The 18,938-nt window shown below is 43.9% G+C and overlaps 1 protein-coding gene across 5 annotated transcripts in view; it reads left to right on the forward strand.

Moving 5' to 3' along the window:
- The window catches only part of ARID4B (AT-rich interaction domain 4B), a 2,504,499-nt gene that overhangs the window by 1,328,438 nt on the left and 1,157,123 nt on the right, over nt 1-18,938 (forward strand). For all 5 annotated transcript variants that reach the window (XM_077486552.1, XM_077486551.1, XM_077486548.1 and 2 more), the window contains one exon: nt 1,682-1,821. In XM_077486552.1, the coding sequence (XP_077342678.1) occupies nt 1,682-1,821 (140 nt within the window). The remainder of the gene's footprint in view (nt 1-1,681; nt 1,822-18,938) is intronic.

An 18,938-nucleotide genomic window follows, 5' to 3' on the forward strand; every position in this document is an offset into this window, starting at 1 on the left:
CATGCTGTTTCTAAAACACTTTATCACGTTGTATCTGAATGATGCTATCTTGAAGACAACTCTCTGTAGGCATCCATCATTAACGGCTGACTATCATAGTTTCATTGTTAATGTATGTTGTGAGCAAATTCATGGTTGTTATTTTACCTTAAAGCATTCTAATATTATTCTGAAGCATTTTAAGGTGTATAAACTTACTTTGTGAAAAATCTCACATGCTTACTTCAAATAATCTTATATTGTCAAAAATAACTATTGTTTGTCTAGCCATTACAACGCTGATGTTGGAAAAAAAAGTTTAAACTGTGACCTATAGATGTTTTTCATTCCACTAAACTAGAGATTCTTCACATGTGGAAAATGACTTTATTTATACTTGTAGATACATACATAGCCAGCAGTATTTTGTGTGAAATGTACTAATATACTCATAATTTCTACAGTCATAAGACCGTATTTTAAAAATATACCAAATGTTGTAGCACGTTCTACATACACTCATACATACCCCCCCCCCCCCTCCGGACTCAATCATCCTCCATGCTATGTAGGGTCACAGAAGGCTTGTGTGACATTTAATTTCTCTGTTGTCTTGCTGGCAGTTTTTCCTGGTGTTGATCCCTCTTCCTGTGTAAAAGACAATTCTTCCTCCAGATAATTTGGGTACTGCCTCTTTAAGACACTCTCCAACTCTCTCCTCTGCTCAGCACCATTCAGGGAAAAAAACGTCATTGTGCTTTATCCTTATGAAACTACTTGTTACACTTAATATTGTTATTTTGAGAGCACAAGGTTCATTGTATTTTAACACTATCAGAGCAGCTAACAAGGCACAGTTTGTAAACAGTTGTACGTGTTATATCAATACTGCCTATTTGGGTGAGCTGTTCTCTCAAGGGCCTTCTTAACCATGGATTTTCCAGTTTACAACACATTCTTACAAAACATTTATTTTATCAATAGACATCCAGCAGAAATTATAGTAAGTTCTTTAGTGGGGGGCTAGAAAGTAATTGGACAATAAATAAAAAAAAAAAAAAAATCCTGGTTTAACCCCTAAAAGGCTTAAAGGGGTTGTAAACCCTCATGTTTTTTTCTCCTTAATGAATCATATGCATTAAGGTGAAAAACCTCTGACACTGCCCCCCCCTTTTTCACTTACCTGAGCCCTCCTTTGTTCCCTCAATGAGGATGCGCTCTTCCTCTCTGCCCAGGTTTTTCAGCTCTTGATTGTATAGATAGCAGTGCAGCCATTGGTTCCCGCGGCTGTCAATCAAATCCAATGATGCGGGGGGCAGGGCCGACTCAGGCATTCTGTGTCTATGCACACCAATGCTGGACTCGGGAGTGCGGCCGCAAGGTAATCCCAAGGGAGAGCACTTCTCCTAGGGGTTTTACTGATGCAAGAAGGAGCAAGCTCCGCCGGGGGATCCCAGAAGACGATGAACAGGCCACACTGTGCAAAACGAACAGCACGTGGAGGTAAGTATATGTTTTAAAGAAAAAAATAAAAACAGGTTTTCAATCACTTTAAGCATTACACTCCTGCAGACAGCACAATTATGAAATGTGCATGTTGTTTGAGTTTAAAATGGGCAGGTATATGTTTTCTTGAATTAACAAAGGCAACATTCTAGTTTGTCGTGTTCTCTACATATTGTTATTTCTGTTTTTAAACCAGGACATAGAAATAGATGTTCCATTTACCTGTGCGAAGGAACCAAAAGGACTATATGAAAACCTTTCAGTTCAGGATAAAAATGATCTGGCCGAAAGTGCTCAAGAACCAAAAGTGGACAATACCACCAAGAAAAAAGGATTGTAAGATATTTTTATTTTATTTTAACATATGTATTTTTTTTCCAAAATAAGTAGAGCGGAGATAATATTGTGATTCGTAAACTCCCAAGAGACACCTTTCAGTTTTAGTTTCTGTAATGGACTCACCATTTTAAAGAAGTACTGCCAAAGCTTGTTTGGGTGTACTTCTATGGATCACAGGAGTGCAGTTTGTTCTGCACTCCTGTGACCCATTTTCAGCAGGCAGCATCACAGAACCGGTCCAGGCTCGACCAAGATGGCAATAATGAAGTCTGGATCTGCACCCGGCTGCTTCTACCCCCTTCACAGCCCAGCACTCCAACGAGCACGGGGGCACTGCAGAGAACTGGTGACTGACAGGGAGCCCTGAGAGTTCAGTGGTGTTTGATCAATCTGTTCTCAGTCTTAGAGCTGGCAGGGGACAGATGCAGCTTTTTTTTTTTTCAATCCTAGGCCGACTTGAAGGTAACCAGATGTAAACGGACACACGTGCATTTAAATCTACCTACCAATAGACTGCTATTAAGCTTTTGCTCAGATCCCCCTGAAAACTAGGCAAATCTAATTAATGTAAAAGGACCCCAAGTCTGTTGATACATTATATATTTTTCTTGTACAAGTTTCCTTTAGATTTGCCAAAAGCTATATTATGAGGTCCAACCTACACACTTTCAATTTGTATACAATCCCTTGCACTACATAGTTCCAGGTTACAGTATATTAGTATTTAAAGAGAACAATCTCTCTATTTTATAAAACAAGAAATAAAAACAAAACATGAAACCAAAATTTCTCCATCATATTTAAAGAGGATCTTCACTGCATCTGAGCACCACAAACTAAAAACACAAACTCATTTTTAATCAACGCAAACTCTTGAGTAATGGCAAATGATTCATGTAGCATTTACTTCCTGGAATCCATCTGCCCTTAGCTCAAGCATGCATGCAGGAGAGTGTGTTTATCTGAGATGGCCCCCCCTAAAGACTCCTAGGATGTATGTCATCATTTGCATAGGCAAGAAACCAGGAAGTAACTGAAGAAATGTAAAAAAAAAAAAGTTTAAAACCTATCAATTTGATATACTTGACATGTGAAGGACTTATCCCCCCAGTCTCTTCCATCCCCCTAATAAAATCTCCAATCCCTCCCCACAAAAAACGTAACAAGGTATTGGAGTAAATGGCCTTGCCGGCCTTTTATTAACAAAATTAACATAAACATAAATAAATAACATTTTAAAATAAACTTTATAATAACCTTCTCTGTACTTTTTATGGGTCTTGGAGGGGGAACACACACCACTGGTCACTGCGACAAACTTTGTATCAACTTTTAGGTCTCCAGTCGCAAACCCCTGACTGTAAGATGGTACCCAACCTTCGCAGTGACCTACCTTTTCCACCCCTTCCTGGTTAATCCCTTGTAACCGGAAGGTACCTGATACCCCAGCTGGGTAACAACCATGTTATATCTCCATATAACATACATCTCCTCCTCCTCCTCACAGACCCAAACCACTGCCACTACTGCCCCTATTAAATACACTTCACATAAGGGAGGGTGGGTGGGAATCTCTCTCCCCGCCGCTCACGACTGACGTCACTTCCTCCCCTTGCCTCCTTCCTCTCCCGGCAAACAGCTATTCTCCTGCTGAAGCACCTCCCCTTTTCTTAAAGGGAACATGCCTCAGCCTCCCCCCTGACAGCGTGACTGTGCAGTCCGCACATGTCATGCTGTCCCTGCGCTGATCCTCTGCTCCGGGACTCCCTTTCCTATCTATTTGCTAGCAGCATAAGGATTCAGAATAATCAATGTTGATTGGAAGAGTAAGGTTCCACTTTAAGACATTATAATCATTTGAGTCCACTTTTTTTAAGAATAAACTAGACGAGTGAAAAAAATTGTGTAAGAACCTAATGATGGCTGAATAATTTTAAACAAGGTAACAGGTAGGGATGAGCCGAACACCCCCCGGTTCGGTTCGCACCAGAACTTGCGAACGACCCCCGCGTTCGGTACGAACGTTAGAACCCCATTGAAGTCTATGGGACTCGAACGTTCGAATTGGAAAGTGCTAATTTTAACGGCTAATATGCAAGATAGTGTCCTAAAAGGGTTTGGGGACCTGCCTCCTGCCTCAGGGGACATGGGTCACTGCAAAAAAAAGTTTTAAAAACTGCCGTTTTGGCGGGAGCACTGATTTTAATGACGATTAAAGTGAAAAAAAAAAAGTGAAATATTCCTTTAAATATGGTGCCTGGGGGGTGTCTGTAGTATGCCTGTGAAGTGCCACGTGTTTCCCGTGTTTAGAACAGTCCCTGCACAAAATGACATTAAACGGAAATAACACCATTTAAAACTGCTTGCGGTTTTAATGTTATATCTGGTTCCTGCAATATGGTTGAAAATCATTGAGAAACATGGCATGGGTAGCCCTCCCTGCCCATTACCAGCCTATTTGGGTCTTGTACGCATATTAAGGGGAACCCCGTACCCATATTAAAAAAAGGAAATGCGTGTGGCCCCCAGGCCCTATATACTCAGAACAGCAGTATACAGGCGGTGAAAACAAGACAGGGACTGTGTAGGTTTGTTGTGTTAAGTTGAATCTGTTTGTCATTTTCAACCGGTACATTTTTAAAGTGTAGCTCCAGTCAAAAAAACTATCTTTAAGCTTTTTGGAAAACATAGGGAAGGGTTATCACCCCTGTATAATTTGTTTTGTCGTCCATCTTTTTTCATCTCACTTGCTGCTGTCTCCTTGCGTTTGCAAGTAGGAGATGTTTGTAAGTTGGATGTTTGAAAGTAGGGGCCTGCCCTATATTATAGCGGTATGTACTGGGTACAGAGCACGCAGACAGCACGCACTATCTCCTAACACTACTGACTGCAAGCTCTATTATTAACCACTTGTTAGCCCAATGTTTGCATAAAGTGAAAGATGAAGTTATGCTGAGTAAATAGATATCAAACATGTCACTCTTCAAAATTGCACATGCCCGTGGAATGGCGCCAAACGTCGCTACTTAAAAAATCCCCATAGGCGACGCTTTAATTTTTTTTTTACTGGTTACATGTTTTGAGTTGCAGAGGAGGTCTAGGACTAGAATTATTGCTCTCGCTCTAACATTCTCGGCGATACCTCACATGTGTGGCACATGCGAGCACATGGGGACATGGGCGCTTTAATTTTTATTTTATTTTTTTATTGTTCATTTTACTTTATTTTAGTTTGACATTTTTTTCCCCAAAAATATATTTTTGATCACTTTTATTCCTATTACAAGAAATGTAAACATCCCTTGTAATAGGAATATGGGGTGACAGGTCCTCTTTACAGTGAAATCTGGGGGGTCAATATGACCCCACATCTCACTTCTAGGCTGGGAAGCCTGAAATAAAAAATAAAAAAAAGATTCTGGCTTTGATCGTACTGGCGAGTTGGTAGAAGCACCGGAGGGCGGTGAGGGGTGGGGGGCGTCTATGGCTGGGTATTTCAGGGTATCACCGAGTATGGCTGGGTATCTCTGAGTATGGCTGGGTATGGCAATTTATGGCAGGGTATTACAGAGTATTGGCGGGGTACTACAGAGTAATAGCAGGGTACTGCAGAGTATTGGGGGGTACTACAGAGTAATGGCAGGGTACTGCAGAGTATTGGGGGTACTGCAGAGTAATGGCGGGTACTGCAGAGTATTGGGGGGTACTGCAGAGTATTGGGGGGTACTGCAGAGTAATGGGGGTTACTGCAGAGTAATGGGGGGTACTGCACTGCAGAGTAATGGCAGGGTACTGCACTGCAGAGTAATGGCAGGGTACTGCACTGCAGAGTAATGGCAGGGTACTGCACTGCAGAGTAATGGCGGGGTACTGCAGAGTAATGGCAGGGTACTGCAGAGTATGCACTGGTATTGCAGAGTATTGGCAGGGAATTGAGGGGTTAAATTCGGTGAGCAGCGATGTGGGCACTGCAGATGCAGCCCACATCGCTGCTGACACCGATCTCTTCCCCTCCGCTGTACCGATCGGTACAGAGAGGGGAGGGAGGAACAGGCGTCATAACATGACGCCGGTTTGTTTCCAAGTGATCACTCCGTCATTTGACGGAGCAATCACGTGGTAAAACGGGCGCTATGAGCGGCGTGATGCGACCCGGCGGTCACGGATGCTCTCGAGTGCGCACACCTCGGGGCACGCGAGAGCAGAATTCTGGGAGGCCGTTAATTAACGGCCTCTCAGAGTTAAACAACCCCCCTGAAGCCGTTAATCGGCAATGGGCAGTTGTTAAGTGGTTAAAGCTAGATCACTAGCTATATAGGTGAGGTGAATTTAGTGGTGTATACTGCAGTCAGGGCACAGATAACAACCACTACACAGCAGCAAGATAGGAAATCAGCCAAAAACGATTGGTGTGTACTGTGTTGAAGGTACACAGAACACCCACTGCTTCAGATGCTAAGTAACACACTACACGAGGCCGCCTCAAAGGCGGCCTTATATAGTGTGGGGCGTGCACTACACAACCTGAGCTATGATTGGTCACAGGCAGGATGCCTGTGGCCAATCATGGCTCTCCTCGCTGCCGGCGCTGCGATTGGCCAAGCATGCGGGGTCACAGTGCATGCTTGGCCAATCATGGGGCAGCAATGCACTGCGCCACCGCAGTGCATTGTGGTCCGCGCGCGCGTCACTCGAATTTTGACGCGAACGGCCCAAACGTTCGGAATTCGCCGAACGGCCGAACAGCCAATGTTGGAGTCGAACGTACGTTCGACTCGAACACGAAGCTCATCCCTAGTAACAGGTGTGCTTAGAATTTGTGTCCTACAAATAGTAGGAATAGTGTCCTCATACCAACGGTCACCAACTCTAAAAATTGTCCTGCAATTTTACCGTAGCCAGAACATGGACTTTGTATTGAGCGAACGCAAACTGCTTAGAGGAGGGAGTAATTAAAATGTATATTCAGAACATACACACCATGCTGCAGATATGCAGAAGATGCACTGAATAAAACAATTCAAACCAATAATGTGTTTAAAAGTATAGCATGTTGTATTTTAGGGAGTGAACACCTGAGCCTACGGCTTCAAGACATTAACTACTTCCAGACCGCCGTACGCCGATATACGTCCTCACTTTGAAGATGAATATTGTTGTTATGGCAGCAGCCAGCTGCCATAACCCCAGTATCCTCTTCTTCAGCGCGCAGTCCAGTTTACGAATAATAGTGGTCTCTGTGGTGGATTTGCCGCAAGATCACTTTTATCTGCGGGGGGAGAGTGCCCCTTCGATGCTCTCTGGTGCCATCCGCTGCTTCCTGGAGCCATTGATAGCGGCAGAGACTATCAGATGCTGCTTCTTCCTGGGTATGGGGATGAGTGAGGAGAAGATGGGACCCCACCCGTCTCCATACCATCACTTCCGCCAATAGCTCTTAAAGGGCTATTTTTTATTTATTTTTTCAAATGACAATTTGTTTTTGTTTTTGTTTTTTATTGCATTTTAATTTAAATATGAGATCTGAGGTCTTTTTGACCCCAGATCTCATATTTAAGAGGTCCTGTGATGTTTTTCTTTTTTATAACAAGGGATGTTTACATTCCTTGTAATAGGAATAAAAGTGAGACTTTTTTTTTTTTTAACCACTTACTGCCCAAAGACGTCATATGAGATCTTTGACTCTCATAAAATCTGAATGATAGGTGCAGCTACAGGCATTCAGATATCTTTGTTTTCAGCCGGTGATTCTGTGCACCATAAGAATAATCATAGTGGCAGTTGTGCCAAATGATCATTCTTACAGGTGACGGAAGGGGACATCCCCCCTCCTGCTGCCATCTGGTGCTACTCCAGGCTCTCCCGTGCCATCGGGGAACCGAAGAAAGAATTGGCCGCCGCCGGATGACGAGCATAGAGATTTCTACATCTCTATGACTGGCAGAGGCCTGGACACAGCGTTATGACATCACATCCGGGCCACGGATGTAAACAAAGCCTGAATCGCGGCTGGTAAGCATGAGAGCTTGGATTTTTTTTCCAATCTCATGCTTCCAGCCTGGAGGAGAGAGATGTGTGGTCTTATTGACTTTGCATCTCTCCATAAAAAGGACCTGTCACAAACGATTCCTATTACAAGCGATGTTTACATTCCTTGTAATAGGATTAAAAGTGATCAAAAACAAAATGTAAAAGAAAGTGTAACAATAAAAAAATAAAGTAAAATAAAAATAAATAATTTAAAACGTCCTTGTCCCCGGTAGCTCGTGTTCAGAAGCAAACGCACACGTAAGTCCCACCCACATATGTAAATGCTGTTCAAACTGCACATGTGAGGTATCGCCACACGTGTTATAGCACGAGCAACAATTCTAATACTAGACCTCTTCTGTAACTCTCAATATGTAACTTGTAAAAAAAAATTAAAGCATCGCCTATGGAGATTTTTAGGTACCAAAGCTTGGTGTCACACAGTTTTAAAGTGCGACATGTTGGTTATCTGTTTACTCAGAGTAACATCATCTTTCACATTATACAAAAAAACTGGGCTAACGTTACTGTTTTTTGTTATTTTTTAAATCCTAAAACTTATTTTTTTTTAAATGTTTGAAAAATTATTGCGCAAATACCATGCGAGATAAAAAGTTGTAACAACTGTCATTTTATTTCCTGGGGTGTCTGCTAAATATATATATATATATATATATATATATATATATATAAACATTATATACCGTATATATAATGTTTGGGGTAATTTTATAGCAAAGAAAATTATGATTTTTACATATAGAGGAAGAGTGCCAGAATAGGCCTGGTATGGAAGTGGTTAAAGAACAGTGTAAAAAATAAACGTGCCCTGTCCCGCCAAGCTCGCTCGCAGAAGCAAATGCATAAGTGAGTAGCAGCTGCATATGAAAATGGTGTTCAAACCACATGCGTGTGGTATTGCTGCGATCGGTAGAGCAAGAGCAATAATTCTAGCCCTAGACCTCCTTTGTAACTCAAAACGGGCAAGCTGTAATTTCTTTTTTAAACATCGCCTATGGAGATTTTTAAGGGTAAAAGTTTTTCACTAATCCAGGAGCGGGTGCAATTTTGAAGTATGACATGTTCGGTATCCATTTACTCAGTGTAACATTATCTTTCACAATATAAAATCATGGGCTAACTTTACTGTTGTCTTATTTTTTTAATTAAAAAAAAATTTTTTTTCCCCCAGAAAAGTGTGCTTTTAAGACCTCTGCGCAAATATGGTGTGACAAAGTATTGCATCGACCGCCTATTCTCTAAGGTGTTAGAAAAAAAAAACGTACCTGTACTCTTTGCAATAAAGATTGCATTGGGAAGTAGAAAATACCTTTTGACGGTCACCATGCGCACAGGAAGGTGAACTAAGTTTTGAAAACTATGGACCCCAACTGCTGTACCAGGCGTGACCAGGCCTGGCTTTGGTCATGTTCCTTTGAGTAGCTGGAATACATAATGACTGTGCTGCTACGCATTCTGGGAACTGCTTGGTGCTTTGGGGAGAGTGGAGGAGAAAGAAAATAGAGTAGAGGCCCATGAGCAAAGGATAGATGAAATACTAGAGCAGGGGGGAGCATGCGCGGAGCTCAGCATGGCGGACGCAAGTCACTAGAGCTCCGCACTCACCGCTGCTGAACCGGCACATAGAACGCTATATTTCGCTGCTAACGATCTCCGAATCTGCTCCGGTCCTCGGGTACCCCACTGCCCCTCACCCGGGATGGTTCTTACAGGCCAGCGAGGGAAGCAAAAGCAGAAACCTATTAAAGAGGCCTTAGCGCGCGCTACCTCTAAAATGGCGGCGAAGGCCCTTGCTGCCACACAACTACAAGGCCTACCTCGAGACCACGGTAGCAGTAGCGAGGAGGAAGATGAGAGGCCTCAATCTCCGGCCTCCCCAACGCCACCGGTATCTGGCATGTCTCAAGCCGATTTTCTGGCACATATGGACCTGATGCTTAAGAAAGCGCTGAAAACAACATCGGATCAGATAACTGATAGACTTTCCCGAGAAATTCGTGAGCTAGGTCAACGCACGGCGGACTTGGAAACCAGGGCCGACGACACCGAGCTCAATTTGCGTGAATTGGCACAAGAACAGGAGGCTCTCCGGGAGGAAAACGCTGCTCTGCTGTCCCGACTGGAAGATACCGAGAACCGGTCGCGTCGATCGAACCTTCGTTTAAGAGGTATTCCTGAATCAGTTGATGATCTCCAGTCATTTACGACGGCTTTGTTTCAAGAGCTATCCCCCTCTATTCCGATCGAACGATTGGAATTCGATCGTATCCACAGAGCACTCACTAGGCGCCAAGCGGACGGACCACCCCGCGACATTATCGTTAAGCTACATTACTTCCGAACGAAGGAGCAACTCATGTCTATAGCCCGCGAAAAGAATAACCTTCAGTTCCAGGGCCATTCCTACCAGCTGTTCACAGATTTAGCCCCACTAACAATTGCAAAGAGGCGTGCAATGAAGCCACAGTTACTAATCCTTCAACAGCATCAAATTAAGTATGCATGGCGGTTCCCATTTGCTCTTTACTTTTCTTACCAGGGACAGCAACATACTTGCTCTACGCCGGCGATTCTTCAAACCCTCTTAGAGAACCTCCAACTGGCCCCGTCAGCCCCACCAGTGGGAGAAGTGGTGCCTCGGACCCCGGCACGAGCTGCACCCTATCCTAACATGGCTACCCCGAGGAGGAATCGGCTGGATCTCCCTGGCGTTTCTGTGCCTCGGCGAGGCACCCCTAAATCCTCTTCTAGACTGAGTTATCCTAGCCCAAAGGTATTCATACCTCGCTGATCTCCCTCTGTTCAGTTACTTCTTCCTTTATTTTTCTCTCTCCAATTTTTAATGCCGTAACCTGAACTCACCACGAGAAGCACGTTATTTGAGCGCAGGCCAGCAAGCCTATACTGTTCCAGGCGGAAAGCCGAGACGCTACCACTTTCTTCAAAATACTTTAACCACATCTTTACCCCTCCAACCATTCGCCCCCCCCCTTCCCCCCCCCTTTTTTTTTTTTTTTTTTTTTTATATATATATTTTATGTTAACTTAGACGCATATATTGGGCACTATGTTGGGCTCTTCTACTCTGATGCCCTCATTGTTTTTTTTTTTTTTTTTTTTTTTTTTGTGCCACCACAGTATTTCCTAAACCGGTCCAGTTTTATATGTGTTCTACGTGACAGTTGGTGACCAAGTTGGACCGGTAATGGTTGTACCTACTGACCATTCTAGATATTTGCTCGCGGGCCGATGATCTGGCCAGGATTGACAGGTCACTGACTCGCAGGCCTGACCATCTCCTCGCGAGTTATTTGTTTATCTATATACTTTTAACTACTTTCAGAATGATAATGTCGTACGATGCTTTCATTGTCTGTGTTTATTCATATCACCCTGGATCCCCCTCCCTACCTTATCTTGTCCCCCCCCCTCCCCCTGTTCCCTTCTCCCCCCCCAACACCTTTTTCCTGTTCCCCGTCCCCTCCCTATCTCCCTATCTTTTAAGCAGCTGTGATTTCCCAAATCCCGGCAGAACTGAAACAAGGTTTAAAATAGTTAATATTACTAGTATTACTCGATAACCTTTAAGTTTCACAGTTTGTACCCCTAGGCTTTCTAGCTTGTTTTATGGTTGAATCGTATTCTGTTATTATCTATTTTATCTATTTGCAAATGTATGTTTTTTCGTTACCGGTTCGCAGCGGTGAATTGTCACTGCTCCCCCTCCTGATGGTGCGACCCCCTGTTGACTGGCGAGTCGGCAGGTTGATTGTCGTTCCCCCTAGTTGCTGGGTTCGGCCCACACCGCCCCATGCAACACTCTTTTTTTCCTCTTACCTCTGCTGTTCTTTACTCTCTACTCTAACCTCTGTTCTTTCAGATCTCTCTCTATCCTCTCCCTTTTCTTTCTCTGGTCGACCGGTCCGTGCAGCCCTGGGTAGGCTAATGTTCGCTTTTTTTTACCAAGTCTCATGGCCCCCCTGAGTATCTTAACACTTAATGTGAAGGGACTCAATTCCCCCAACAAGCGAGTTAAGGCCTTTAGAACCTTTGTCTCCTTGAAAGCCCAAGTAGTCGCACTACAAGAAACACACTTTGCAGCCCATACCACACCTAAATTTTTCAACGCCAAATTTCCCCAAGTCTACACAGCCTCCTCCTCCACGAAGCACAGAGGAGTTCTCTTAGCATTCCATCATTCACTTCTATTCTCTATCTCGTCGGAAGTAAGAGATCCGGAAGGTCGCTATCTATTAGTTTCGGGACATATACAGGACACGGAAGTTACCTTTGTGTCATACTACGCCCCCAATACTAACCCTAACCCTTTTTTCTCACATTTACTACAGATAATTCAGACGCATGCTAGAGGAGCGCTGTACGTATGCGGCGACTCCAACTTAGTCCTACATCCACACCTGGATAAGTCCCCATACTCGTCAGAAAATTTTTCTCTCTCTAAAAGACTAAGCAAGCAGCTTGCTCACGCGACGCTCCTCGATACATGGCGTGAATGTAACCCCCTTAAGAAGAACTATACATTTTACTCAAACCCTCATAAATCCTTCTCGAGGATCGATCACATTTTTATCCCACTTGCTGCTGCTCCCACTCTGTTGCACTCCCGCATACACCCGATATCCTGGTCTGACCATAGCGCGGTGATCACGACAGTTTCGTCAATAATCCCACAGAACACAGACAGGACATGGTCTTTAAGTGAAATTCAGCTTTCTGACCCATCATATTGTCTAGACATTCAGACGGCCTTAAATGACTATGTTTCCTTTAATGACACCCCCGGAATATCTCCTACCCTCCTCTGGGAAGCTCATAAACCAGTTATCCGTGGTACAATTATTTCGGTATCCTCTCAACTTAAGAAATTCAGACAGGCCCAATTACAACGGCTAGAGGAAGACCATCAGCGTTCCTTTCTTCTCTTTCAGTCAGACCCCACTGAGACCAACAAACTTGCTCTAGATAAAGCTAAGTTGGCCCTGGATCTTGTGCTTGCTGAAGAGGCAGATAAGTCTATCCACAAATCGGCGCATAGACTTTATACAAAGGCAAATAAGCCTAGCACCTTTTTAGCACTGCGCCTACGGCATCCTGATAGGTCCTTTAAGCCTATTAAGCTTCGGCTAGCACAGGGTGGCATGACCAATAACCCTATGAAAATCTTAACAGAATTTAGCACTCGACTATCTAAACTGTATGAACCAGGTACGCCTTTCTCTAGCACCCAGGCGAATTCCCTCCTCCATCCGCTATCTCTCCCTAATCTTTCAAGCGCTGACCGTTCGGCAATAGAAGAACCTATATCTAATGTAGAAATTCTTGCAGCTATCAAATCCCTTAAACCTAACAAAAGGCCCGGCCCTGATGGTTTACCGGCTTTATATTACAAGAAATTTGCCCATACCCTCTCCCCCCTCTTAACTAAATCTTTTAATTCTCTCCTCCAGCAACACTCCTTCGGCAGAGATGCGCTAACAGCTATTATTTCAATGATTCCTAAACCAAACACTGACTCAACAATATGGTCCAACTTTAGGCCGATATCATTACTCAATGTTGACGTCAAAATTCTGGCTAAGGTCCTGGCGCTACGACTCAATCCAGTAATTGGGAAGCTAATACATAAGGACCAGGTTGGGTTCATCCCTAAGAGGCAAGCCAGTGATAATGTCCGGAGGGTCGTTTTGCTGCAGCATATTGCTAAAGCACGTAAGATCCCCATGCATTTGCTCTCACTGGATATACGCAAGGCATTTGATACGGTCTCATGGCCATACCTGCAATATATACTTCAATATTGGGGATTTGGTCCTCACTTCCTCAAATGGATAGGTGCCCTTTACACCCAGCCTTGTGCTTATGTACGCTATGCTGGCTTTAAGTCAGAACGCTTTCCTATACAGAGAGGAACGAGACAAGGCTGTCCCCTCTCCCCCTTGTTATTCGCCTTAGCTATCGAACCCTTGGCTGCTTTAATTAGGGCAGACCCGAACATCCGGGGATTGGAGATAGCAAACACGACACATAAATTGTGTCTGTTTGCCGATGATGCTTTGCTGTTCGTTACTACTCCTCATACGACCTTGCCTAATTTATGTAAATTGCTGGAGCAGTTCGCTGCTATTTCCGGCCTAGAGGTCAATCAGGCTAAATCTAGGGCTCTAGACGTATCTCTGCCGAGTGATGAGCTTAATCTTCTTCGCAGCAACTTCCCTTTTCAATGGTCCTCATCCTCTATCCCGTATCTTGGTGTCAATCTCACAAAAGACCCGTTGTATTTGTTTCAATATAACTATCTTCCGCTACTTAGGAAGCTGACTAGTCTCTTATCATCCTGGCAACCACTGTGCGTATCGTGGTTAGGTCGCATAGTGGCAGTCAAAATGACACTGCTACCTAAACTATTATATCTATACCGAGTCCTTCCGATTCGTGTCCCGCTATATTTTCACCGACTGGTTCAAGGTAAAGTCTTCAAATACATCTGGGGAACAATTAGGCCTAGAGTCACTAAAGCCACCATGTACCGCCACAAATCATTAGGTGGGTTAGGAGTACCTAATTTTAGACACTATTACTGTGCAGCTCAAATTGCGCAACTCACCCTGTACCATGCTAAAACGGAGATACCGATATGGGTTAGCCTCGAAGCTATAGACGCCTCTCCGATAAATATATCTAATCTATTGTGGCTCCCCCCTACACTGAGAAGCAGACTTAGTAATCCGATCACAGCGCACTCCCTCAGAGTCTGGGACGAGACCCACAAATCTTTCCGGCTTAAATCTCGTCATCTACCATTACTCTCTATTATCGGCCACCCATCATTTATCCCTGCCTTTTCTGAACCTGGACTATTTACGGCTTGGTCTGGGGCAGGGCTCGACCGAGTTGGCACCCTTATGCGCAATGGCAAAGTCAAGTCCTTCCCTGCTCTCCAGGCCCAATCGCACTTACCTAATGGCGAATGTTTTCGTTACCTGCAGATCGCCCATTTCCTCAACTCCATTCCTAAACCTATTAGTCCCCATGATACTAACTCTTTTTATGAGCAAATATGCGAAACGGACCCGCATGCACCAGGCATTATCTCCCAACTGTACACTCAATTCTCCTCCCCCCCTACAACTCTCCCATCTTATACTAGGGGCTGGTCCGCAGACCTCGAATTAGACCTCAAAGAAGACACATGGAACACAATCTGGACTAACACAAATAAAGCAACGCAGAATGTTATAGCCTCTGAGGCTAATTATAAAGTCCTCATGCGCTGGTACTTGGTCCCAGCCAGGATTGCTAAATTTGTTCCGGGATATCCCGCCACATGCTTCAGGGGCTGTAACACAGCGGGCACACATTTCCACATATGGTGGTCTTGTCCAGTAGCACAGCGTTTTTGGATAACTTCCTTCCAGATAGCATCGACCCTTACGGGACACTCTATTTTACCAGATCCTTCACTAGCCCTTCTCAACTCTACTCCCCATAACTACACTCGTAGTCAATTGGCTTTATTTCTGCAACTTACCACAGCAGCTAAACAAACTATTGCCAAGGCGTGGAAAACCCCCACGCTTCCGGTAGCTGAAATGAAGAATAGGGTTACAAAGGCCATGATTCACTCTAAATCAGAGGCGAAACTCCTCGATCGTATGCCCCAATTCTATAAAATATGGCAGCCCTGGATACAACACTTTCTACCCCCAGATCTCGATCCCTATCTATTTGAGCCCTAGGGTAATTGCAGAACTGGGATGGCCTCAGAAGTATGTGGGCCTGGGTCTGTGCGGAACGGTTGACCAACTCTCCTGCTTTTCTTTTCTTCTACTCTCTCTCCCCTTTCCTTTCATTCTATCTTCCGACTTGTATTTCTGTCCTCTTCTAGCTGTTCTCTCCTTCTCCACCCTTCTCTTTATTTGGAAATCTTTTTGTACATGCAGTACCATTACTCCTCTATTTGCAACCAATATAGGGGAAGAATGTATCCAAGTTAGCTGACTCCGACTCAATCGGAGTGTTTCAATTCTGTTCGATATATGCTTCGGTTGATACTCCTTGTACAACTCTACGCGACATACGCTTTTGCTTGTTTGTACCGTATTCTTGAGTATGATGTCGCTTGTTCTCTGTTTTATTATTTTATATACTCTGTTATACCGAAACTACATTAACAGTGTACTGTATATTCTGTCTGTTTATTGATAATAAAAACTTTTTGAAAGAAAATACCACCACTTACAGTTGAATTGGACACATTATTTAAGAGGAATAGTAAGAAAAGTATATAATTACAAGAACTGGTGAAGGGGAACATCATCAGTTCTAATAAAATGTCTATGGAATTTCAGGAGCCCTGGTGGAGCATACCCAATAACACTTTTACTCACTCAGTGTTGAAAATGATTTCTATGATTTTTGTGATTATTCCGTTTAATATGATTTCTGTTTGGTTTATATTGTTGTAACCCTGAAAAAAAAAAAAAAAGATTTGGTTCCTTTAAAAACTATTATACAGCAAAATGCTTGTGCTGTGTAATTTGGCCCCCGGTATCACCTGAAATACCTGGTTGATCCTGCCTGGTTCTACCCTCCCCCTCTGTAAACTGACCATGATTTATCATGGCTGCTGAACCCTGACACCATGGTCAGTTTACGTGCCTCCATTATCCGCAGCTCTCCTCTGTGCTCCTCTACCCCTTCCCTCCCTGCCTGTCAGCTCCCTGATCATTCCCTCCTGATAGAATAACCGTGTAAAGCAGGGATCCCAAAACTATGGCCCTCCAGCTGTTGCAAAACTACACATTCCATGAGGCATTGTAAAACTCTGACATTCACAGACATGACTAGGCATAATGGGAATTGTAGTTCCTGAACAACTGGAGGGCCATAGTTTGAAGACCCATGGTGTAAAGTCTCTCCAATCACCTCTGTTAGCTATTGCTATGTTCCCCAGTGTGTGATTTATTTATTTATTTATTTTTAAGCCACTGTGTATGTTATTCCATAGCGCTGATCGGTGCTCACGTGACCGCCCAGCTCTCTCCTCTCCTGCTCCCGGCTGACATCAGCGGGAGTTCTCGGCCCCTCCCACTGTAGCTGTCAGCCTGGGAGAGGAGAGAGCTGGTCAGTCATGTGAGTGCCAATTGGCTCTATGAAATAAGGTACACAGCGGCTTTTAAAAAAAATCACACACACTGGGAAACATAGCATTATCTAACAGAGGGGACTGAAGTGGCTTTACAACCACTTTAACCACTTAAGGACCAAGTCTCTTTTTGAGATGAGTTTAAAAGTTAAAAACTGTTTTTTTTTTTGCTAGAAAATTACTTAGAACCCCCAAACATTATACAATTTTTTTTCTAACACCCTAGAGAATAAAATGGCAGTTGTTGCAATACTTTCTGTCACACCGTATTTGCACAGCTGTCTTACAAGTGCATTTTTTTTTTTTTAAATACACTTTTTTGAATTAAAAAATAAGACAACATTAAAGTTAACCTTTTTTTTTGTTATAATGTGAAAGATAATGTTACGCTCAGTAAATTGATACCCAACATGTTATGCTTCAAAATTGTGCCCGCCTGTGGAATGGCGACACACTTTTACCCTTATGCCGCGTACACACGAGCGGACTGTATGGCGTACTTAGTACGTCTAAACACATTTCAGCAGACAATCCGCTCGTGTGTGGGCTTCAGCTGACTTTTTCAGCGTGCAGTCCGGCGTACTAAGTATTTCGGTTTTTTCGAAATTCTGTCCGTCGTACTTTGGTTTCAGCGGACAGTATGGTCGTCAGTATGCTAGTTCGACGGACTAAGAATGGTGCATGCCCAGAAAGGATTTACACGGCGGAAGGGTGCTTTGCTGTGTCTTGGACTTCCTATTTCTAGTCCCGTCGTACGTGCTGTACACGTCATCACGCAAGCTTTCGATGGACTGTTTGTGCATCCGTGTGTGGTCAAGTCCGTTCAGTGGAAAGTACGACGGACTGTCCGTCGGATTGTATGACTAACTAAGTATGCCATACAGTCCGCTCGTGTGTACGTGGCATTAAGAATCTTAATAGGCGACATTTAAAAAATTGTATGTTTTGAATTATAGAGGAGGTCTAGGGCTCGAATTTTTGTTCTCGCTCTACCCATCATGGCAATACCTCACATGTGGTTTGAACACCGTGTTTATATGCAGGTGCTACTCACGTATGTGCTTGCTTTTGCACGTGAGCTTGGCAGGAAGGAGCATGTATGAATTTTTTATTTATTTTACCTTTTATTTTAACACTGTGCGTTACAAAAAAAAATGCTGTAACTTTTATTCCTGTTACAAGGAATGTAAACAGAAATAGAAAAAAGGATTACAGGGCCTCTTAAATATGAGATCTGGGGTCAAAAATGGCAAAATGCAATAAAAAAAAAAATTGTCATTTAATTATTTTTTTTTTAAATGGCCCTTTAAATAAAATGTCGCTTCCGTCCTGCAATGTTATGGAGACAGGTGGTGGCCATCTTCCCCTCACTTGTCTCCATACCCAGCAAGGGTGAAGATCTGATCGCCTCCGCCGCTGCTGACTGCTCTGGTAAGCAGGGCTGGACTGGGACAAAAATTTGGCCCTGGACTTCATCATGGCCGGCCCACTTTAATTTTTAGTGTCTCCATCAGCACATCCCCTTAAATCAGAGTGTCCTCCCTCTCCTCCCCCTCCCACATGTACTCACAGTTTTGAAGGCAGCTTCTCGTTCCTCTCTCCAGTCATGTGATAAGTGACAAGAGGAGAGAGGATGGAACGTCTGCCAGCTGTCTATCTCTCTCTGCAGGCTGGAGGGAGCAGAAAGCCTAATGCTCTCTCCAGCAAGTGATGGCAGCTGCTCCTCCTAACAGGAGTAAAATCGCAATCAGAGAGGAGTGGCTCCAGGACTGCACCTGACCGGCCCACTGAGCCATCGGCCCACCGGGAAACTCCCTGTAGTCCCAATGGCCAGTACATGCCTGCTGGTAAGCGGTGGAGGGCACCATAAAAGTGATCTTGCGGTGAATCTGCCGCA

Source organism: Lithobates pipiens, unplaced genomic scaffold, assembly GCF_037356315.1.
Source record: "Lithobates pipiens isolate NorthernLeopardFrog02 unplaced genomic scaffold, aLitPip1_a1.2 Scaffold_18, whole genome shotgun sequence".
Classification (NCBI taxonomy): Eukaryota; Metazoa; Chordata; class Amphibia; order Anura; family Ranidae; genus Lithobates; species Lithobates pipiens.